Raw genomic sequence first — 25,314 nt, 5'->3', positions numbered from 1 at the left:
AGGCCAAACTTTTACTTATATAGAAGCAGATGGACATTCAAATTTTCCTCCAAGTAACTGAAATAAATTACAATATTTTACATTAATCAAAAGAGGGAGAGATATGACAATTTTAGTTTCAACACATTTTCCTTGTGCCCCTTGGTGGGATCTAATTTTAGCAAAAGTCACTTAACATATATAATTACTAAACATATATACAGAAAGATGTAAAAATTAGCTTTCATATTACAGTCTCAAGTGATTAATGTAATCTTATTTAGCTAACAAGATAGAAAAACCGCCGTAAATAACCATCTACTTATAAGAATCAAATGTTATTTCATGGAGGAGTGAGTAAATAAAGCTTCTTAAAGCAAATTGCTAATTATTGTATAGTGTGGTATAAGATAAATTATGTTGTAATGAGCACAAAAATATCACTAACTACAATCATAAATTTTTGATATTCGAATGTAAATTGTGTCCAGGTTTCAAAATCCTAAAATTTTGAAGTGATATGGTTATACAGAAAAATAATGAAGAAAAATAAATCAGTGTTTCAAATGAATAACAACACATAAGGAAACATGGTGATGCAATTAGAAGGAAGATCAAAGTATAATAAGTTCAGAATAATGACTGTAGCCCAATCTTCTACATTAATGTCCATGTGCTACTGAAATATTAACAATAATTAGATCCCTAGAATTAATTTAATGAACCATAAAACATTTATTTAAGTAGTAACTTAAATGAACTCATATCCAGTGATGTTCAAAGAAACATTAATATTTTTGAAAATTCTTATTTAAAACTATTAGCAAGAAATGCTTTTTAAAAGTGTGTATATATATTAATATATGTAAACACATACACATATATATAATATACACACAGACTCCATTGACCAAATAAATGAATACAGTAAGTAAAAGGAGAATAGTATTTTAACCAATACTATTGGTTGTTTGTACCATAATTTATTCATCAAATAAAATTTATCAACATCATAATCTTTTGAAAAATTCTGACATTTCTTGGTACCTTGAAAACTGACAGTATTTACAATGTGTAAGCAAAAATGAAATACTAAAACATGTTTATGTAAAACATTTTTTCATTAAAGGTATAAAATGAAAGTAAATCACAGGCTCAAATAAAAATTCTCCATTAATGATTTGGAGATTCTTCTTGTATGAGAAGATGGTTTTATACTGAATATTATACTAGGTAAGAAAATATTTCAAGTGCTAATCATTTTTTTTTTTTTTCAGTATTGGCTTCAATTTTAAATCATTATCTTTCTTCATAGGTATATTTTGAGAAACTGGTTTGCACACTAGCGTAAACTTTCTTTGTGGAAGGAAATGATTCCTAATCAATTCAAATGAAAGTATTTCTGTACAGGCAGAGGTCAAATGTAAGACAGAGTCAAGGCAATTATTCTGAGAATCAGAGCAGTAAACCTTGCTGCTCAGCAAATGAATAAAGGTGTTAGGTTCCTGTTATTTCCAAATACTCAAACTTAAGTAGTTTTTCATCAACTGAATTAATTGGCTAAACATTTCGCTTATTATAGGCTCTTAAGAAACAGCCCAACTGACTATGTCCCAGTCAGGAATCCTGGCCCCAGTATATGCTACTCCTACACAGTCAGTTGCCATCACCCCCACATACTACTGGTGGTAGAAGGACCACTAAACCACCAGAACTGAACTTATGTAGCACAGTTGGGCTCCATGTTTGGAAAGAAATGACTTGAGTCTTGACAACAAGTTGTTCAAGATTGTAATCATATATTCTTTGTATGGTTCTATAGTGAATGATAAAGATACGTGAAAATAAGCAAATTCCCTTTAGTGACATGGTACCTACCGGGAGTCTAAACAACCAAAAAACCACAAATTTTCTAACATTTGGCAGAAGGAGGATGGTAGGAAATCTTAAACAGGTTTCATGGCACTTAAACATTAACTTTACTACAGTAACAGATGTGAAACTGTAAACAGAATTACCACCTCACTGTGAATGAAGCAGATGAAGATCTCAAGCAGAATTGAGAGGGGGATCTAAATTGAACATAAATTTTGGTAATAAATACAAAGTAACACAATAAACACTAGCAGATGTATATTTAAATAATATACATCTATCATATGCCACTATCATATGTGCTTTGATGAGGGCACCTTATGATTGTTCCATGCAAATGTTATCTTTTTATTTAACTTTTACACTTCTTTTGCTAAAAAGGAAATTTTCTTATAAAAAAAAGAAGACACACAAAAAACATTAACAAAACCTTAAATATTAATGCTTAATTATTAATTAATCCTTAAATATTTATTAATTCATAAAGTATAATATGTACAATTGATACTAGGAATAGGTGGGGTTTTCTTATAGCTTCCTACTATTCAGTCATTATACTTCAAGTTATTTTAGGTGTTAGTTTAATTTGCCAATTAATATAATAGAAATCAAGCATCTGATTTGTGTAATGGATAACTTAAGGAGTAATGCTACTTTTCATACTCAATATGGAAAAAAATCAAACTACAAAGTTTACCCTGTTAATGTTTGCACCTGTATTTACTTGACCTGGAATAAGCAATTTAATTAACTGAGTGACAGCAGTAATAAATTCAGTTGATAAAGATGTTTAACAGGTAGTCAGAAATCAGGGAGGTCAGTGGAAATGTCTGGAGAAGGTAAAGTAGGAAAGGGATAGGGAATGGAGGGATGGTATGCTGTCATGGGAGAGGGTGGATGAAACAAAAATGGGAAAAGACTCTTTGTCCCCAATTTTTCAGTTTTTCAAAGACCTTTATAAGTGGCAATGAATTCCCTTTCCAAAGAAAATGACTTTCTGGATAGCCTTTCTCAAGAGCAATATAAAGTACTGGCACCTATTCTTACCTCTTCTCCTTTTATGGTAAAGATACAGTTATTTTCACATCTAGGACATTTTACGATTGTTTTGTAAATATGATTTTAAAGCTGGGAGGAAATTAGGAAATCATTTAATCTAAGTAACACTTTATATTATTGATAAGGGAACTGTGGGTCAGAGAGGCTCTGATTTAGTTTCTAATCTATAAAAATGAACCTTTTAGTCTGACTAAAAGATTCAGACATGCTGTACTTAGTGTTATGAAAAGCAAGAGACAAATATACATAAGAAATGGATGCTCTGAAAACACAAAGAGAAAGTTACAGAAAAGGAACTCTCCACTCAGAACTGCTAGTGACCTGTTCTGATGTTGGTAAGAAATAGTGAACTGAAAGTAAGGGGCTTCAAAGAATGGATAAGAGAAAACACACTAAATGATGCAAGTGTAAACACATGTAATCATTACAAACAGAAAAGTATGTATAAAGTACTTACCAGATATGCTATATCTTGAAAATCCATGAAATGAAAAATGTAAAGCTTCTCGTATTATTTTTTTACCAAATTTGTTTCTAACTCAATTTCATTATAAGAACAAACTATATGGTAAGATGATGAAAAATGGGTGTGTGCACTTAATCCGAATCCCCAGCCTCCTTTTACATAAAACACGTAGAAAATCAATTCCATTGCTACTTTAGCTACATAGTTCTAAATGATCACTCATTTATATGTTCAACTGAGGTGAAAATAGAAAGCTCAGGTTACAGAGTTTGATGACACTGAATTCTACACAGCTTTCTATTTCTATGACATCATTTCAATACATTAAAATATCTTGTGTCAAAATAAATGTATTTATTAAATTTTAAAAATTTGAAAACTAAAATATGTATTCCGAAGACACTCTTTGCTCATAGCTATGATCAAAGCCAATATAAATATTTTTCGTTGGAATTACCCAGATTAGTGCTTCCCAAAGTGCATCTTTGGTAGAATGCAAAATGGCTTTACATATGACACATGGGTAAACATTTTTTATTTTACTTTTTAAGAATGGATTTAACATACATTAGAAACATTACATGTTTTCTATTTCAAAATGATTCAACTAAAAATTATATATTAAGTAAATAATAGTATAGGTGGTATGAGAATATGGCCAAGCTTAAATGTCTCAAGTTTGGGAAATGTTGCCCTACATAAAGCAATTTCTTTGGCAATGAGCTAGCATACATATTACTGGTGAAAATTCCAAACTAAACTATATTTTACTCTCTATAATACTTCTTGATTTTTATCTCATAAAAAGCCAGTGTAAATCAGTGTAATATAAAAGCAATTTCTTTCAGTAGAAAGTTTAAGTAGTTTACTAAATATCACTGCAGAAAGCCTATGAGTGAGAATCACTTCTCTGACTTGCCACTACTAAGAACTTCCAAATTCACACAACTGCGGGTGTGAATCAGTAACATATACTACTCATACTACATTTCAGATAATACCACAATACTTAAATGCAACAATTTCTTGCCCCAGCTCGTATGTGCTGTTTTTTTCCCCCATATTGGAAAATGTACAATAGTGGCTACCCAACAAGCTAAATCAAACAAATAAAAACTCAAATACTTACTGTCGCTGGGGAGGCCCGAGTGGTGTGTGTCACTGCGTGACCAGAATTCTCCATTGAATTGCCGATCAGATAGGTTCCTCCCGAGCTACTGATGAGTTGTCCTCCCGTGACGCCCATTTGAATCCCACCAGTGCCCACCATACTGTGGGATGAGACCACGGTAGTCACCTGTGCGGAACTCCCTTGAGTATCAAAGTAATTCCCTCCAGTGTTTTGGCTGTACATCTGCGTTTCTGTGTAAGGATAAGTTGTTGTTCGGCTTTAGAAGAAGAAGAAGAAAGAAATTTACTAGCTTATTTATATCATCTTATCTAATTTTTTCTAGTGTGAATTTGTGTTCAGAATACATCAGTTGAGGCTTTGGAACATGCCGAGTTTTGTATTTTGTATGAAACTTCATTCCCAGAAGTAGTAGGGTTTACTTTCCAACTAGAAGGTACATTCCTTTAACAAGTTCCTCAAAGCTTCTCTGTACTTGAAAGCTTTTGCCCTCTACTGGTACCTACCTCCAGCATATAAATAGACTCAGTTCTCTTCCCTCCAAAAAATCTTATTGAGCGACTTCTTCAATTCCTTATAGAACTTCTTGCAAATCCTAGTTTCAGAAAAGCTGAGGTCTGGAATGACTGGGGGCTGATAAGTCAACTCCTCATGCTACTTCACATTCCTGGTGACTTGCAATAAACTTCCATGACTAAGGAAGCTCGCATGGATCTCTTTCTTGACACCAGAAGGATCTTGAGTAAACATTTACTAACCTTGGACACTAAATCCCTATCCATACCTCTTTCTTCTTTTACAGCTAAGCTTCGCCATGATAACTATGCCACCTCACCATGCTCTCACTTTCCAGTTCCCAACAACTGCAGTACAGCTTCTACCCTTAGCCTTTCATTGAAATTGCTTTTAATAAGGTCACTTGCAACCAAATCTAAATACCAAGTAGAAGGCTGCTGTCAGTCCTTATCTTTTTTGACCTATTTGCAGTATAACCTTGTTGATCACACCATGTTGCCCTTTCCCTCCTTTTTCTGTTCTGATTAAGCTTGTTTGATTGATTTTTCATTTTCAATTGAGTATAATGTGTTTTAACATGAATTTAGTTTTAATTTTGAATTAATTATATGCTCACAAGAAATTGCAAAAAGAGTAGAGATGCATAAAATGATTTTATTAAAAATTCAAATATCAAATTAAAATTCCCGGTTCTTTTGTTATTCTCTTCAACCAGCATATCAGAGCTAGCCACTACTGACAATTTGGCGTGTACATTTTCATATATTTTCTATGTATATACAAGGTTTCTCTGTCTTAATCTCTCCTATTCTGTAGTTTCTACTTTTCTTTTCCACTTTTTTTTTTTACCATTACCTTTCAAGGACATTTTGGAAGCTCCATTTTTCTGGCACTTTAAATATTGATATTTTCTGAGAGTTCAATGTTTAGCTCTTATTTTTCCTCATTTTATTCGGACCACATACATTTACCATAAACTATATAACCATATAGATGCTCATGGTAAACAACCTTGTATATAAGTTGATTATCTCTACTCTCTTTACTTTCTAGTTATACTTGAAGAATTTTAAATCTGGGTTTCTAATAGCCACCCGGTTATCTCTACCAGGAAACCCTATGATATATGGGAAGTCCTATACGCAAAATTTAACGTACAACTGAAAAAAAAAAAGTCTCTCTCTCTTGCTGTTTTTCACATATTCCCCCTCTCAGCAGAGAGCAGCACCACCATCAGCTTTGGAAATTATTGCTCGTTCCTCACTTACACTTACATCAGTCACTAAGTCCTACTAATGTTACCTTCTAAATAATTCTACAGTTCTCCGTCCCATTCACATACTCACTGCATTCATTCATAATACTCTCCATTACTACTACCTTCTAATTGGCTTTCCTTCCTCTAGTCAGGCTCTCTTCCTGCCTATCTTCAACTGTGCTGCCAGGGGAATTTTTCTAAAATGCAAATACGAAAATAAAACTTTTCTAAAAAAAACCTTTCTATGATTCCCTCTCGTCTTCAGAAGGAATTCAAAACCCTTGACTGACCTTACAACAACCATCAGGGCTGGAGCCTACATAATCTCCGAACGTGGTAGTAGCAGTCATTTCCTCCAATGCTTTCTTCACTCACACCACACTGACCTTTTTGGTTGATCCCCCAAAGTGCCATTTTCTCTTGCCTTCTTGCTTTGTGGCATATGGTTTCTTCTGCCTGAAAGGCCTTCAAGTTTTTCTGTAACTCCCTTCTTTGTCTTTATCTTTTGTAAACTCTCAGCTCAAGCATCACCTTATCTCAGAATTATTTCTCTGCACAACCTGCCCTCTGCAGCCATTCCTCACAGGGCTGTTATGTTTTGTTCCCTGTACTTTCCTAACACCCTGTACATACCTGAACTATAAATCTCAAGATACTGAGTGTTAATTTCTTCATGTCCTTCTATTCCCATTAAATTGTTTTATTCCCATTTGTACCCTCAACACTCAACCCAGTTGCTGGTGTATTGTGGGCACACTAGTCAACATATAAAAATATGATCTGATATAACAGCCAGTTTTATACATTTCTAAAACATAAATCCTTTTTGTTTTGTTAAAAAATGAGAAATTATGCTACATTAGTCAAAGACTTGTCTGTATCATTTAAAACAAGTCATTTGAACTCATTAAAAATTACACTTGTAATATAATTTATAATGTAAATTTTAGTAAAATAATAGTGGGTGATGATAGAAACAACTCCACAGAGAATTTTTAGAGAGAAAAATGCCATTTAAAATACATATACAGTTCTCCTCATTGCTGTATTTCCCAATGGGAAATCTAATTTATACATTTCTTTTCTTACACATTTATTTGATAAAATAAAAGTTATGCTGATTTCAAATTTAGGTAAAAAGAGAAATGAGGTCATTTTAATCTATATCCACTGACTATAATAGTGACCCTCTTTGTGCTTAAAATAACACAATATGATATTGATATTTAAGTACAGCCAAATAAGGTATACAGATAGCTATAGCTAATAAATACTTTGACAGACGCAAGACACGGTGCCAGCGTTCATTTTCATAGTCCTAGCAAAATGTTTATGCATGCCCCCTAGTAATAAGTTGATTTCACAAATAAAACATACAATAACAACTAATGATGGCGAATATACTGCCCATTTACTACTATGCACCAGGCACTATTCTATGTGCATGAGATATTACCGCATTTAATCTTCATTCCCTCTCTATGTGATAGGTACTATTATAATTCCTGTTTCACAGACAACGTGGATATGTTAAGTAGCTTTGTTCAGAGCGCACAGCTGGTAAAACAATGGATTTGGAATCTGCACTGAACCCGTGCTCTCAACCATTCTGTCACATAAAAAGAACTTAACTTTATTCGTGAATGACAGTTGGGGAATAGCCCTAACAGGTGGTACAGGAGCCATGTGAACTTTCTGTTGCTGTTTGGGATTTCCTTATACCTTAGTTCACTGTTTACTGGCCTCACACTACTCTCCTGTCTTACCCAGAATGGGACCTGCAGATGTACCTGTAGTGGCACAGAAAGAGACAGAAAAGGCAGGACTATTTCAAAAGATGCATACCTTCATACACTTGGGATTTATAAGTTCTATGACCATGGAAGTTGTTATTATAGTACAAGAGAAACATTCCAAGGAGTGAAAATCACTCCATCTTGTGGGCATGCCTCCTTTATACGAGTATAATTAGTTCTCAGTGAACATTAGTAATGCAAACAAATGCATCACAGAATATCTGTATCTATAGCCCCCAAGTCAGTATGAAAATATGGCAGTAAAATGCAACCTGCTTTGATTTTAATACTCCCCTTAAGTTGGAGATGATTCATGAGCTAGAAAATGAGCAAAGAATAAGAGAAGGGTAAACGTCACTAAAGAGTATGTCTAATCCATAAACTATCCTCATTACTGAATCATGACCCATGGGACCGAGGAGAAGGCTTGCCTACTATATAAAAATGCACTGGGGTAAAGATTGGCAATTTCTGGGGGGGGGGGGGGGGAACAATTTTATTAGGAAATGGCACGCTGTGAAATGTTTCTGAATTTGTCTGTGACAAAAATGGTACACTTACCATAAGAAATAGAGGAGATTTTAAACATTGGATTGGGTAATAGAGGCAAACCACAATATTCTTAGCCATTGCTCTTTAAACGTACGAAGATAAGCATTAACCTATTCCTTCTGAAGCCAGAGCCAGAGTTTTGCACAGATAACTCCAAAAGGTCTTTTCTGTGTCTAAATGCTCTAAAAGCTCCTGAATAAATGCTGAAGAATTTATGTTTAAAAAATAGAAGCAGCAGCACCAACAGCAAAAACAAGCAGTTCTTTCTTAGGTAGCAGAAATAATGACCCTTTAATTCTGCTACCTCAGATTCGTTTATCTTTCATATTGTAAAATGAATACGAGTTATTACTTGCACACTATTTTCCTCAGAAATTTCCAAAACCTATGTTTGAGAAAATAACTCAATATTTGGTATATCAGATTGAAAGCAACTATTTCTAGACAGTACATTCCTGAAACAGCTCAATTCCCAAGCAATTCTGTGCACATTTGAAAGATGCTGCTGTGTTCCTTTTGTTTGTTCTTCATTGATTGCCACAGATTGTTATGAAAATAATGTCATATTATTTCTACAGCAGAAAATAAACCTTTCTATTGTTCTGCATATGTACCCAGTAATGAATGTAAGCACGTAGATATGTGCATACTTGCTGACAGGAGCTTCTTCATACCTGACTCTATTTTAAGGTTCTATGTAAATGTCAGGACTCTGATCCATTGAATTCAGAAAATTAGTGCTGTTTGCATCCCATCATACCTTAGCATATACCTTGGATAAACATGACTGAATATTCCCTGCTTGCTTGTTCAGTAGGATAATTATATCACTTTACTCAGCTATCATTAATTTTTCCGTTTTCTTTAACTATCCACAATTCCACATATATAATATCTCTAAATTATGTGTCTTGTATTTCACCCAGGTCTTGAATATTCTCCCACCAATAAGCTAGTCAATGATAAAATCAAGCAATGGCATGAAAATGGAAAATTATGGAAATAAAATATCTTGCAAATTTTATACCATAAAATTTATTATGAAGCTACAATATAGTAACGTTGGTCACTATAATAGCTTACATTTGTATAATGCTTTGTTTTCAGGCTAATTTATAGTCATTCCTTTAACAAATATTTACTGAGCATTTATTCTGACACCTAGAATAAAAGGAACAAAACAGACATAACCTCTACTGTCATAAGGGCTACATAACATAAGCAACAGATGGTCAAAAATAAGAAGGAAAATAAGATAATTAGAAATTTTCTTTAGTGTATGACAGAGAAAAATAGAATATTAAAGTGTAACAAATGGAAGGGTCATACTAGATAGGCTAGTCCAGAATGCTATCCCTAAAAAAAGAGATATTAAGGTAGAAACTAAATGATGAAAAGCAGTCAGCTCTATGGAATACAGGAAGAAAACATAGATCAGGAAGAGAGTACAGCATGTACAAAACCCACAACACAAGAAAGATCCTGGTATTTAGGAAGAAATTAGAAGTCTAGAAGGGCTGGCTATATCGAATGAGAAGGATATTAGAAAGAAATGAGGTTTAAAAGGGAGGTAAAAACTAAATATTCAAGTAGCATTATTGTTCTAAAGAGATCCCAGTTCCTTAACCTTTACTTGATGTCTTGCTTCTAAACTCCTTAATCATCTTCTTCCCCTCCTCTCCCAGTACCTCATGTTCTTCTCCAGTTGTCAGTGTCACAATATGTACTATGTACTGTCCAAAATGTCATTGATACATAACTGATTAATTGCTAGCCTCATCCCCAAAGTTCCTGATTCGGTAGCACCAGGCTAGGGACCAAAAGAGGGCATTTCTAACAAGTTCTCAGGTGATGCTAATACTCCTGGTCTAACAGACCTCCAGAACCAGGGTACTGGAGGATACTGAAAATGGGAAGCCCAACTTTCACAGGTATGAAGAAAAAAAGGGTGTTTCACAACTATTAGTTATTTTAGTCTATTTCAGTTTTTTAAAACATCAAAGTCTACTCAGGTAAAGGAGTTTTATATTCTGGGGCAGCTATCCATGACAGCACTGCTTTAATAGTTTTTGAAGCATACCAAAAGGATATCCTAAATAAGTACACGTACAGGTCATTTGCCCTGACAACAGAAGTCAGGAAATTGGATATGAGCTTAAATCCACTTTGGGAGAAATGGATCAAAATGATTTTGACCCAGAGTAACTGTTCAAAATTTGCAATTAAGAAAAATTGAGCTGGATCACATGATAGCTCTATTTTTAATATTTTTGAGGAATTTCCATATGGTTTTCCCTAAACCAATTTACATCCCCACCAGTAGTGCACAAGGGTCACTTTTTCTCCACATCTTCACCAACACTTATCTCTTCTCTTGTCTTTTTGATAATAGACATCAGAACTGGTGGGAGGTGATATCTCATTGTGGTTTTGATTTGCAGTTCCTTGACAATTAGGATGTTCAGCATCTTTTCATGTATCTGTTAGCCATCTGTATGCCTCCTTTGAAAAATGTCTATTCAAGCCCTTTGCCCAATTTAAAATCAGATTATTTGCTTTTTTTGCTATTGAGCTGTGTGAATTATTTATATATTTTGGATATTAACCCTTATCAGATATATGATTTGCAAATATTTTCCCCCATTCCATAGGTTGTCTTTTCCTTTTGCTGATGGTTTCCATCGTTATGCACAAGCTTTTTAGTGTGATGTACCCCCTTTTGTACATTTTTGCTTCTGTTCCCTATGCTTTTGCTGTCATATGAAGAAAAAAAAAATCATTGCCAAGACCAATGTCAAGGAGCTTATCACTTATGTTTTCATCCAGGAGTTTTACAATTTTAGGTCTTACATTGAAATCTTTACTCTATTTTGAGTTAATTCTTGGTGAGTGGTGTGAGATAGGGGTCCAATGTCACTGTTTTGTATGTGAATAGCCAGTTTACCCAACACCATTTATTGAAGAGACTAATCTTTCCCCTTTGTGTATTCCTGGTGTCCTTGTCAAAGATTAGTTGGCCATGTATGTGTGAGCTTATTTCTGGGCTCCTTATTCTGTTCCACTGGTCCATGTATCTGTTTTAGAACTACCATATAATCCAGCAATCCAACTTCTGGGTATATACCTGAAGGTAATGAAATCACTATCTCAAAAAGATATATTTATCCCCATGTTCATTGCAGCATTATTGACAACAGCCAAGACATGGAAACATCCTATATATCCATCGAAAGATGAATGGATAAAGAAAATGTGCCATATATGTATGTATACACACACACACACACACACACACACACACAATGAAATGTTGGTCAGCCATTTGCAACAGCATGGATGAATCTTGAGGGCATTACACTAAGTGAAATAAGTCAGACAGAGAAAAACAAGTACATATGATCTCACTTACGTGTTGTAAATAAAAAAATCAAACTCACAGAAACAGAGTAGAATGGTGGTTGCCAGGGGCTGGTGGTGGGAGTAATGAGGGAATGTTGGCAAAGGGTACAAATCTTCAGTTATATGGCAAATAAGTTCTGGGGATCTAATGTACAGCATAGTGATTATAGTTAATAATACTGTACTGTATACTTGAAAAAATAAAAGAAAAACCGAGCAACCATATACATGTTGTTGTTTTTTTGTCATAAGCCCAAAAAACTTTTGTACAAAAAAAAACACAAAAAACCCAAACAGAAATGTGGAATCAATACTATGGTTATCAGCATCTCATTTCAGTTCCATTCATTTTTCCCTGTGTATTTAAAACTACCAAGTAGCCTGCTCCTGTCTCACCTCTCATTAAATGCTATTTTTTATTTAATTCATTCAACAAATATACATTGAGCACCTATCATGTACAGTTGTTCTAGGTATGAGAGAGAGAATGGGAACAAACAAACAAGGTACCTGCCTACATGAATTGTACATTCTAGTGGGGGAAAGACAAATGTTAGATAAGTTAAAAATAGTCATGAGAATAACACATAGTCATAAGTATTGTAGAAGAAATGTGGTCTCTGTTTGACAATCGAAGGGAAACGTACACAGACCTTAGGCCATAGAAAAACTATTTGGCCAATAATATGACTGAGGAGGACCCAGTAAATTATGAAGGAAACAGAAGAATATAGTCAGAAGAGACAAAAGAAGATAGTGAGTCAAGCATAGATTAGCTGGCTGGTTGACTGTTAGAGATTAAGAAAATTTAATCTAGAAGAATGTCTGTTATATTTAACAACAGAAGATCACCAATGACCATCACAGAGCCAATTCATTATAATGTGAAGAACTTGGAAGAGGCTGAAGAACATGTGGTCAGTCTGGGGTTTTACTATAAAGAGGAAGAGAGAAATCAGGCCCTTGCTAGAGGTGGATATACTATCCAGTGGGACTTGCAAAAATGGATGAAAGCAGTTATAGCCTGTATGTACGTTACTGAGGTCAAACACGGTACCAGATAAATAGGTGGTATGCCCCAGGCCCAAGTCAAACACACTGCTGACCTAAAAGCAGTTTGGGGCCTTGGAGCATTTGCTGGGAGGTGGGACTCCGCTAGTCTGACTCCTTTTGAGGGCCAGACTAAGATTTGTTGTTACTGTCCTCTCTAGAACATTCTGGTTATTGCTAAGCCCAGGCTTCATGAATCAGCTTTAGACTGTATATAGCTAGGTTATACTCACATTCTAAAAGACTTTAGTCTCCATGAGACACAATATCGTGATTTCAAGCCTTTTCAAATATATACCACCCTCCCCCCAACAAAGATTTCTCACTCTAGCTTCCAAACCTGTGTTCAAGCAGAGATTTGTATCACGTTTTACTTTTGTAGTTAGCTTTATAAGAGTAACTATGCTAAAAGTGAATAGACTTTTTCAGACAATACAAGACCTGGTTATTAAGTAATGCTTTCAACTATTAATCCCCATTTTCCAGATTAGGAAATCTAGGTGCAAGTATTATTATTTGCCTGAGATTATAGTGTAGTCAGTGGGAAAAATACAGTCCCACTGGTAGGTGAACATGGGTCTCTGAAGTTCATTTAAAAAAAATTAATAACACAACGTGGTTCTAAACCTAAAGAAGCATACATAGATTCTTTCATTTCCTCCTTTCTTAAAAAACAGAGGGAGGAAAAAGGAGGAGAAAAACTAAGTGTCTAAACTCTCCGAAGTGGATCTTGTAGAACTATTCTGGATGTCAAGATACAGGTTATGAAAATATCACAGAAAAAAACTGCCATTAATATGCATCATTTAATTCTACTAATGGAATATAATAAAAAGGTAGATAGACAGGGCAGTCAAAGAATAGCTTTTTCTCTTAAAAGCTATTTAACTAAAACATCTGATGTTAAATATGGACTTTTCTAAATATGTTATGAATATCCAAAGAATATTCTGTAGTCACAAAATAAAACCATAAAAATATAACACAAGATTTAAAAAAAACACACATGAAAAGAGATTCATACAAATGACAAAAGGCTCTTAAAGAGTCATCAACCATAAAAAAGTCACTAGATTTATTATCTATCTACAATTATATATATAATAATGCAATAGTATAACATATAAAATTTACTATTAATAAAAATTTTTTTTGTAACTGGCCAACCCTTCTCCCCAACTGCCCAAATAAATCAGGATCAGAAGACCATCGTCTGCAGATCACTGTAAAGCACCGTTCATTAAGGATAAGAAAATCTGAACTCAAGACACTAACTAGCCAGTCATATTATTGCACTGCTCATATTATAAGTAATTTTTCTCAATTATGTGTCTGTAAAGTCGAAGGATTGGAATAAATGCTCTCCATGAACTTCCTAACTCTGACATTCTGAGAAGCCATATTTGTAAGTCTTCAATATTTGGAGAGATGGAAATTGTTATGTGATGAATGAAATGGCCCCTCTCTAATTGCAGAGACATTGGTGCTCTTCTCCACAAAAAGGCAGTTCTCTCTCTAAGAGCTCCCAAGTAACTAGCCATTTACTTCTTAAAAGAGCTCATGACATGACATGACAAACCAGACCCTACCTCAATTTGAATGTGCATATCAGTAGAAGCATAAATGAAAATAGCATCCTTTCCCTCTCAATTACAGAAATTCCATAAGACCATTTCTTCTAAGCAGAGAGCATTTTAATAAGAAAGAATGATTTTACCTGCAAATCTTGAAATTCACTATTTCACTAAAAGACGAAAAATGAACTTGAAGACTATCACCTTTCAGGTTCCTTATTAATACTTTTCAAAGTGTATAGAAAAAAATAATTGGATGGCTTCAGAAAATGCACTAACTATATGATCTTCAAGCACTGACTATTTTAAAAACAGGAGTCCTATACACATGCTTATGAATTTTGAATAAATCTTTTCAATGTCAATATATTAAATAATGTACCACCTCTCAAAGTATGCCATTTGATGCTATTAGATATTATTCAGATAAAAGTTTTCTGTGGTTTAGTTTTTAAAACACTATGTTGCTTTCCTATAGGACTACTCAGAGCCTCTAAAAGCCTAACAATAGGAATTTAGCATCATCAAAAGAAGTATCTTCATGCAGTATTTCCCTGCTTATGTACCACAGAACTCTTTTAGGTACCAACATTTTGTGAAACACAGTTTGATAAATTCTGTATTGGGGTTGATGAGAAATCTTTAATCCAAACAAAAAGAAGGCTTTCTACCGGTCAAGTCTTATAAAAGTTATCCATACAATGAACACTTGGGCATTTTAAAACATTGATCATCTCTCAACAGTAGATAAGCTTCAAAGAGTAGTTGAAAAAAACTACTCTTTAAAGCTTTTTTGGTATCTCATTTTTGATACCAAAAAAAAAAAAAATCATTTAAAATTAAATAAAACTTAGGATTTCTTAATTTGGCCATGATATAACATGATGTCTTTATTTCTATCTTGAGTAACATGACTGAGTTATTGGGGGAAAAGGGGAGAAATATTTTTTTCTTAGCTACATCAAAAAATTTCAATTGGATCGGACTCTCTCTCTATGATATGAAATGTTTCTCAGCTTGTTTAATTGTAGTACTCAAAATGATGAGAGATCACAAATTGAAAGAATCTGCAGGAATGAATAAGGCTATGATCCAAACTTTGAAAAGAATCTTCTTGGAAAAACTATTGCAAGAAAATATACCGATGGTGCAGTCTGGGTGACTAGAGCGGCAATGATAAAATAAACTGGAGCAAAAGTGAATTAAGCTACCTCTCCCTTGAGTAAAGAGCTATTCTATTCCAACTCACAGCGCTGGAAAGCAGTCTCAATTGTTCATTTCAATATATGCCCACACACGCACTCACACTGTTAAGCCTGTCATGCTGGCAATGAACGTCCATATGCAGAGCAAGAACCAGGTAAACACTTTCCTATCAACAAACTGTAGTGATTACACATTGACACATCTCTGTGAGGGCTATTATCATCTCTTGAGTGAGACCCCGTGCATTATGGCTACTCAGCATGGGCATGCTGGTGACAGGCATCAGTGACCCAGTACTTACTAAGTAGGGCTGTAAGGACATATATTGGGTGCTTGAAAGTTCATGATAAAAATTGGTGTCCCTATCTTCTGGGTGTATCACCAGCATAAGGCATTTATCACACAGAAGTGGGAATCTGTGACCCAGGTCAGGGCTAGAGCACTAGCTAGCTATTAATTCAGTGCGGTGGGATAGAAGAATATGGAATACCCTTTCCTAACTAACACCCATGGAAGTGTATCAAATAAAAAGAGCATAAAAAAAAAACTTAAAACGAACATTAGAGACAAAAATTGTACATAGTCAAATGTCAGCACTACAAAATTAAAGAAAAATTGGAATGGCTTATGCTGAAAAAATTTATTTTGGTTACATTTGAGAAAAAAAAGTCATAGTCCTCCAGCTACAAAAATGTTGAGGATAACTTATGGCAACACAATGTTTCTTTAGTGAATCTGAAAATGATGCTACAGAATCTTTAGTCAAAAATTACACTTGATAGTAATGAAAGGTTTTTAAAGATGCATCATCTTTCCCTTGACCAAGGGTACACATTTATTGTATTATTGGCGGGAGCTGAGACACAATCTGGGCCGATACAGACCAGATCAAAGCTAATTGGACTTTGTGAAAAATGAACTCATGACCTAGTCCTCATTAGTCATGATCTAACCAACTGAACTAACGGGCCATAGAAAGTACAGGTTGGCATGAGATATTTACTTTTAATCATTTCTGCACTTAAATGGGCCATATAATTTTAAAGACTCAATTTTAGAGATGCTGTTTTCCTCAGGTTTTGTGAACGTATTGATTCACTGATCACACATTTATCTGTTATGTGGAAGACCCTAAGATCAGTGGTGGGGTAGTTTAAAAATGCACAAGGCAATAACACAGAATTTAGAGTCATGAATAGGAAAGAAAAAAATATTTTAAAAAATATAAGTATAGCACATAACTTTATAGCAATAACTAATGTTTATCGAGTGTTTACTATTTCCCTGATGCTACACAAAACACTTTTGATAAGCTAACTATATTCATTTCATAGATGAAAAAGCAGGTTCTGTAACTTTCACAAAGTCACACACTAGTAATCTCTCCATCCTACCTTGGACTAATGATAAATGGCTGTGCTAGATACTGTTGAGTTAACTCTCTCAACACCCATTCCAACTGCCCTTTTTCCTTGCCACCTTGTAGCATACAGACTTGAAAGCTACAAACTCACATTCCAAGATTCCTGGGCAGCTAAGGATTATTAGGTAACACAGTTATGGCCAATGAGATGAAAGCAAAATGGAGCTGGAGGTTTCTGGGAAAGCTTCTGCATATATACCAGGGGTGCCAAAAAAATGTATACACATTTTAAGAGATGTTAACACTTCAGTCAGCATTGCTCAAGCAGTAGTTCACTGTAATCAGGAGTGTCTAGACACTTTGAGCACCTCTTGTAATTGTAGAAGTCAAATGTGACTTGTATTCATCTTTTGTTATTGGTATATACTGAGTATTACAATTTTAATATAGTTTTTCCTTTCTTAAAATGTGTATACATATATCTATATGTGTGTGTATATATACACACACACATATATATAATCAGAATATATACTCCAAACAGCAAGAAGAGAAAAGGTGAAAAAAGAGGTTTTCTTTTTATAAAAATTAAAAAAAAATTATTATTATTTAATAATCTTTGATATTTAAAATACAAATCAAATGTCCACATTAACAATAGGATCCTCAATATTCAACAGTGCTTTGGAAGCCTGGCTTTTGTAAGGACCAGACAGGAAGGCCCATGTGTATAATAACAGGTAAAAGATCTCAGGAACCACACACACGGAAGGGTCCTGAGCTAATGGTGCTGCCACAGTGTACTTGTCTCATGGCCAAAAGACAATGTTCTAAATTTCAGATTTTTTTTGTACTTGAATTTCAAATAGATTATTTATACAGAACAGTCATTTTAGGACACTTACTCCTACCAGTCCAGTGTTGCAAAAATGAGATAATCACATTTCAAATATATGTTTTCCTCTTTCAAAAATGCATTAAAAAAATTTCTGGAAACTTTCCCCTTTGAACTATGCAAGAGACAACTGAAGTGTTCCTAAACTAATCAAGATTTTCCACATATATTTTATTATACTTGGATTTTGTGTGTATATATTCATACACACATACACAATCATACACAAAAGATTGATACATATTCACATAGACACATAAAGACCAATGACATATCAGTTCTTTTTCTACATTGTGCAAATCACTAGCACCGTGTGTTGCAAATACAAAATAAGCCTTATTGGAGAAAAATCTTATAAGCTGACATATAGCAGAGGGAGCATGGCTGGACTGGATGCACCATGGAAACTGCTCCAATAGAAGATCTCTGGCTTCAGGAGGGAGAATTAAAAAAGACTCCCATATATAAACTTACATTGCTCCATTGGTATAGACAGTATCGCTTCCTTCCACATACTGCACCTGAGCTGGATAGACATGTTGTACCTGTTGCACAGTCTGTACCTGCTGTACCTGCAAAACAAACAGGAGGGCCTTGGTGAGAGGTAGATATGAAAGAACACACAGCGTTAGATTTACCTCAAAGATTTCTCTAGGGTATTGATAAATGTGAGAGCGGCTTAGGAGGTGACCCTTAACTTCCTCAAGATGAATGCATGTTGGGTCAAAGTAAACTATAGCAATTATGCTGGATAAATTCTATGACATTTCTGTGGGTATATATGTATATACATGCTTCAAATGTTTAGGCTGAAAAGTCTGAAAGTTCCTCACTTATACTGATGATTTATGAAATCCTCTTCCTCTGGTTTATGATAGCTAAATTTATTTTTAATTAAAAAATTCATGATGGAAAATTTCAAACACTCATACGTAGAATTAATACTATAATACACCTCATAGATTCATCATCCAAGATAAATAATTGTCACCAGACCTTCCCTTTTAACCCCTGACAGGATTATTTAAAAGCAAGTACAGAGATTATATCATTTCACTGGTAAATATTTCATTTTGTTTCTAAGAGATAAGAACTATTTTTAACATGAACACAATATTAATATCACATATAAAATATTAACAATTCCTTAATGTCATCTAAAACCCAGTCATTTTTTAAATTTCTCTGATTATTCCAAAGTTTTTTTTACAATTGGTTTGTGCAAATCAGGATCCAAACAATGTCTATATATTACATTTGGGTGGTATTTCCATATTTGCTTTTAATCTCTAACAGTTTCCCAATCTTTTTATTTCTTAACTATTACTTATTGAAGAATAGATCATTTATCTTGTAGAATTTCTGGAATTCTAGATTTGGCTGATAGCATCCCTGATATGTCTTTTAATAAGTTCTTCTATCTCTTGTATGTCCTATAAACTGAAGTTAGATCAGGGGCCTTGAACAGGTTCAAATTTTGAAAAACTGTGTACTTCCTCTTGCGTCATATCAGTTGCCATGTAACAACTGGTTGTCTTTGTTTCTGCAATGATACATATAATCAGTATCATTATATGATTATGGGGTCAGTTGCTGTCAGCTGGACCAGTTACCACAATGTTCCTATCCATGTTATAGCTGAGATATTAGTAGCCAATGATGACCATTTCCTAGAGACAGTATTTCAATTATTAAAGGTTGCAAACTTGGATAATCTAATTCTGTTATATACTTCTGTCATTTATTAGTAGACTTCTAAAAGAAATTCCTCTTATTAATTATTTGGTTACTTTGAAATAAGGTTTGCACAGTAAGAACAGGACAAATACATGATTCTTTCCTTACCAGTACTCAGAATAATGATTTTTGTCTCCTAGCTCCCTCCCAAGGTGAACAGTGTGGTTTTTAGCTTGGCTTGTTTGCTTTGTATCCTTATGATTCTTGGCTTTTGAACATATTTAATGTTTTTCAATCATATCAGTCTTTTTTCTTCCCAAAATTGTTCCATCTTTGACAAATGGTAATCCTTTCAAACTAGATCCTGTATTTTTTGACATGACCACAGTAATCTTTCTTAACTCCTCTGCTTTCTGCTATGATAAGATGTCCCAGACTTATCTCTTATATTTCCTGTCCTAGATCCGGAATCAATTATTTCTTCAGAGATCCTGCCTCCTATTAATAAGGAGTAACATAAATATGTAAAAACTGTTTAGGAAGGCAATTTATAAATAGGCATAATATTTGATACCTTTGTGATTTCCTCTACAGAAATATTTAATATCCAAACAGTTGCTGTACAATACTATTAAATAATACAGTTTATAAGCACAAAGAATTAGAAGGGAAAACCTTAATGACTGTCAAAAGTAGAGTGATTAAATATAGTAATATATGGCTGTAGAACATATGACTGATGTTAAAAGAGTAAAAAGTAAGATTGATATGTATTTAAACAGCAAGATCTCTAAGACGTTATCTAGTGAAAAAGTATGCTATAGAACAATATTTATAATGTGATCTGACTTATGCTTAAAAATATGTATGTATCTGCATATATGTTCACGTGTGTGTAAATGTATTAAGTATATAAAGGAGAATAGAAGGATGCACATCAAACTTCTGAAATGGTTACTTTGTTGCGTTACATGATATGAGATGGGAGAAGTGAGGTGACTGGCACCTTTTATTCTGCAGATTTATATCGCTCTTATATTTTTAAAATGAAAATGAGTTTCTATATTATGCACATAATGCATAAAATATATAAATCAATATATGGAAGGACATCCACTTCTGGCCATGATGGCATAAATACTACGGGAATGCACTCGCCACACCAAACAAGTGGAAAGCTGAACAATATATGTAAAACAATGTTTTCAGTCATTCACAAAGGCATCATAAGATTGTGATCCGTAACAGAAGAGAAACAAACAAGGTAACCGTAACAATGATGCTGGCTTTTGACATGGAATCACTTTCCAGACTGCAAAGCAAGAAGGGAGAAAGCAAGTAGAGCATCATGAGCTCCCTGAGGTGAGGAGACAGATATTAGAATTGGGGAGGCTTAGGCAGCTGAAATTTGGGGGCTGAATCAGAGACAGCATTAAGCATAGAAGCAGATCCAGAAATATTCATGGAGATCTCCGTGAGTCTGATGCTGAATACTAAGCTGTACGTGTGTTGGGCCCAGAGATCTTCAAACTCTGACCAGCCACTATTATATGACCTTAATGAACACCTAGAGCATTCTGTAAAAATACCAGAAGGGTAAAGTGTTAGGAGTATGGCTGACTAAACTAGCTCTAGAGTAGACTACGTTAGGTCCACCCTAACAAAGTTAAAAAAGAAGCCTTGAAAAAGATCAAGCTGATCCATGAGTAACTTAACTGCCTGTACAAAATAAACTTTAACACTTTTAAAGAAAGACAGCAAACTCCAGACACACAAAACTGTAAGAATCATGTCCAGCACTCAATAAAAAGTTATTAGACATGTGAAGCAGAAAATGTGATCTATAACTAGGAGAAAAATTAATCAATAAAAAAAGATACAGAAATGAAAGATATGAAGTAGCAGGCAGAAACTTTAAAACAGCTATTATAAATAGACTTAAGATCTTAAATCAAAATCAAAGATAAAGAGATATCCGCCAAATCCTCAAATATTTATATAATGAATACACTTTAATATCATCTATCATTCATAGAAGAAATCACAATGGAAATTAAAAAAATCTTAAATTACGTGATACTGAAAATACAAATATATATCAAAATTTGTGGAGTGCAGTTAGAGCCATGCATAGAGGGAAATTTATAGTTTTAAATATTTATGTTAGAGGGAGAAAAACACAATACAATATATCTAAAGTTTCAACTTTAAGAAGCTGGAAAATGAAAAACAAATTAAACATAAAGTAGGAAAAAGGAAATAAGGAGCAAAGGCCAATGAAATAGACATCTGAAAAATAACAGAAAAAATCAATGAAATGATAAACATTAAGGTAGCCTTACCGTGTTTTCCCCAAAATAAAACCTAGCCGGACAATCAGCTTTAATGCGTCTTTTGGAGCAAAAATTAATATAAGACCCAGTCTTATTTTACTCTAAGACTGGGTATAATATATTAATTTTTGCTCCAAAAGACACATTGGAGCTGATTGTCCGGCTAGGTCTTATTTTCAGGGAAATACGGTAGGAGAAAAAGGAGGAAAAATTATGAATACCAAGAATGAAAGATGAAACACATCCTAAAGACAAAAAAATGAATAATAAAGATAATTTAGTGCCAACAAATTCAACTCCTTAGATTAAATGAATACTCCTTAAAAGGTACAAATTACCCAACTGGCAAAAAACAGTAAACAAAAATTTTTTTCATATATATATATGTATACATACATATATATGAAATTGAATACATTCCCACAGACAAAACTCCAGGATCAGATGGCTTCACCGGTGAATTCTATCAAACATTTCAGGAAGTTAAAATAAAGGCAGTGTAACACAAATGTTTTCATAAATAGAGAAGAAGGGAACATCTAAATGTTTTTATGAGGCTAGCCTCAAAACCAGAAAAGACATTACAACAAAAGACGACTACAGAATAATTTCTCTCCTAAACATAAACGTAAATGTCTTTACCAAATACAGTCCTCCCTGGGTATTTGAGCGGGATTGGTTTCAGGACCCCCTGCAGATACCCAAATCTGAGGATGCTCAAGTCCCTTGTATAAAATGGCATAGAACAATACAGTTGGCCCTCTGCATCGGTGAATTCCCACCATGGATGGAAAATACTGTTTCTGATACATAGTTGGTTGAATCCGTGACTGCGGAAACCTAAAGGATACAGAGGGGTGACGGTATATTTATAGGGGAAAAAAAAATCCACGTATAAGTGGACCTGTGAAGTTCAAACCCGTGTTGTTCAAGGGAACTATATATATAATTTAGCAATATATTTTTAGGACAATACATCATAATCAGATGGGGTTTAGCCAAGAATGTAATGTCATGTTTAATATTTAAAAATATTAATGCAGTCCACCATAAATGTAGTCCATCAAATTTACAGGAAGGAAAACAATATGATCAATACACACAGTTAAAGCATTTGACACAATTCAAATCCATTCATGGTATAATAAATAACAAAACAAACTGTCAGTAGACTAAAGATAGAAGGAAACCTTCAATCTAACAAAAGACATCTGTGAAAAGATACAAATAGCAGACAGATTAAATGGTGGAAGTCAGCATTTAAAGAATATTCACTTCCTTTTCATAATATAACTCCTCTTTTTAAATTCTTAAATGCCTCCCTATCACACTTGAGATGAAAAAATAACTCAGACTAGGATACAAAATCTTATTAATACTATCTAAACCCTGATGGGTATTTTTAAACACAGCTTCTCTGCTCCTTTATAATCACCCATTAAAATTTTGCACATTCTTGCTACCTTCTCATAGCTCATGTTTTTCCTACATAAATTCTCTCATCAACCAACACAAATCCACGAATTTCCTTCTAGTCCTGATGAAAAATTTAGTTTCCCTAAGAAGACTTCTGTAACTTATTTTATCCCACGAGAGACTATTCTTTTCTTTTTGCTCTCCTAGGACTCATTAATACGGGTGGTAGCACATAGTTTAGTACTAACTTATGTTCTCAGTTGGTACTGTGTTTCCCCGAAAATAAGACAGCCGGACCATCAGCTCTAATGCATCTTTTGGAGAAAAAAATTAATATAAGACCGGGTCTTATATAACATAACATAACATAACATAACATAACATAACATAACATAACATAACATAACATAACATAACACCCAGTCTTATTTTAACATAATATAAGACCGGGTCTTATATAAATTTTTGCTCCAAAAGATACATTAGAGCTGATGGTCCGGCTAGGTCTTATTTTCAGGGAAACACGGTAGTACTTCATGGTAGTTAATATGAAGTGGCAAAATCAGTTAATCTGGAAGTAGACAGATTTTAAGTCTTTGTGCTGATACTTGCTGTTTGTTTATTGGGATAGCAGATTTACTTCTTTAAGTAATAATTTCCTTGTGTGTAAAATAAAAACCATATCTACTCTATCATAAAGGATTTTTGTGAGAATGCAAAACTATTAAATATAGATACAAAGCATGGTACAGGCATATGTGGTAATTATAATACATCTTGAAATTATTAAATACTTTCAAAATAAAAGTATTGTCTTCTACATCTGTGTAAATTTCACCTTTATATCTCATTTAATGTGCTTTGAGCCATACATATGCACAATAAATGTTCATCAAGGGTTCCTTCAAATCATGAGATTCTATAATTAAAGTAGAAATGAAACTCAGAAAGTGTCAAGAATCTTGGAAAAGAAGCCTGGATACGTGCTGGCTCACTCATCTAGGACAGCAATATATAAATATGTCCCTTGATCACATTGCGACTTTACAGTACAATGTAAAAATAGGGCATTATTCTTTGCATTATGTACCAAGTTAAGGAAATGACAAAACAAATTAAATGGAAGACCAAACTAAATAGTGCAAATATTGAATTCTATAATATTTTGGAGGTAACACAATTTTCATTAGAAACTGGGCTGAAAGAGCTCTTGAAACAATTTAGTGATGATAAGAAATGGAAATGCACATAGTGTTTGTAGTTTCAGAAGGTATTCTTTCAAGGGTATAATGATAGTGGAGGAAATTTTTAAAAAGGGGGTGGTTTAAAAGGAAAGAAAAAAAGAGAAGAAAAAAGGAAAAATAACTACCTTATGTTTGTATGCCTCATTTCACCAGTAAGTTAAGCTCCTTGAAAGTCTTTTAGTTGTTATTTGAAGGTTTGTTATTTGATTTTCTTGCTCCCTCCCTTCCTTTTTTCGGACAGTGGGGCTGTATTATTGGTAAAACTGGATTGGAGAGCCATAGAAATTCTCCTTCTACCTCAAATTAAAGTCAGATCCAGGAAAAGATCTGTGTCTATAGAACCAATCTTACTAGGATTTGCAAACCCAGTCGCAGGATGGAAAATGAGAATGGCAGAATTCCAGCCCACCCCTACTCCTAGCCCGAGTTCACACAGAGAAAAGCAACATTTTTTATATTGTTTGTGTATTCCCACAGACCCAATAGTGTAAACACACTGTAAATATTTAATAAATATTCAATAATTA

At 34.0% G+C, this 25,314-nt stretch overlaps 1 protein-coding gene across 7 annotated transcripts in view; it reads right to left on the bottom strand.

Moving 5' to 3' along the window:
• The window catches only part of RFX3 (regulatory factor X3), a 265,614-nt gene that overhangs the window by 91,479 nt on the left and 148,821 nt on the right, over positions 1 to 25,314 (bottom strand). For all 7 annotated transcript variants that reach the window (XM_074330486.1, XM_074330488.1, XM_019730013.2 and 4 more), the window contains 2 exons: positions 18,592 to 18,689; positions 4,509 to 4,767 (listed from right to left, as the gene is read on the bottom strand). In XM_074330486.1, coding sequence (XP_074186587.1) covers positions 4,509 to 4,767; positions 18,592 to 18,689 — 357 coding nt within the window. The remainder of the gene's footprint in view (positions 1 to 4,508; positions 4,768 to 18,591; positions 18,690 to 25,314) is intronic.

Source organism: Rhinolophus sinicus, linkage group LG04, assembly GCF_036562045.2.
Source record: "Rhinolophus sinicus isolate RSC01 linkage group LG04, ASM3656204v1, whole genome shotgun sequence".
NCBI lineage: Eukaryota > Metazoa > Chordata > Mammalia > Chiroptera > Rhinolophidae > Rhinolophus > Rhinolophus sinicus.
The sequence above is the reverse complement of the archived record's forward strand: the minus strand, read 5'-3'. Positions and strand labels throughout refer to the sequence as shown.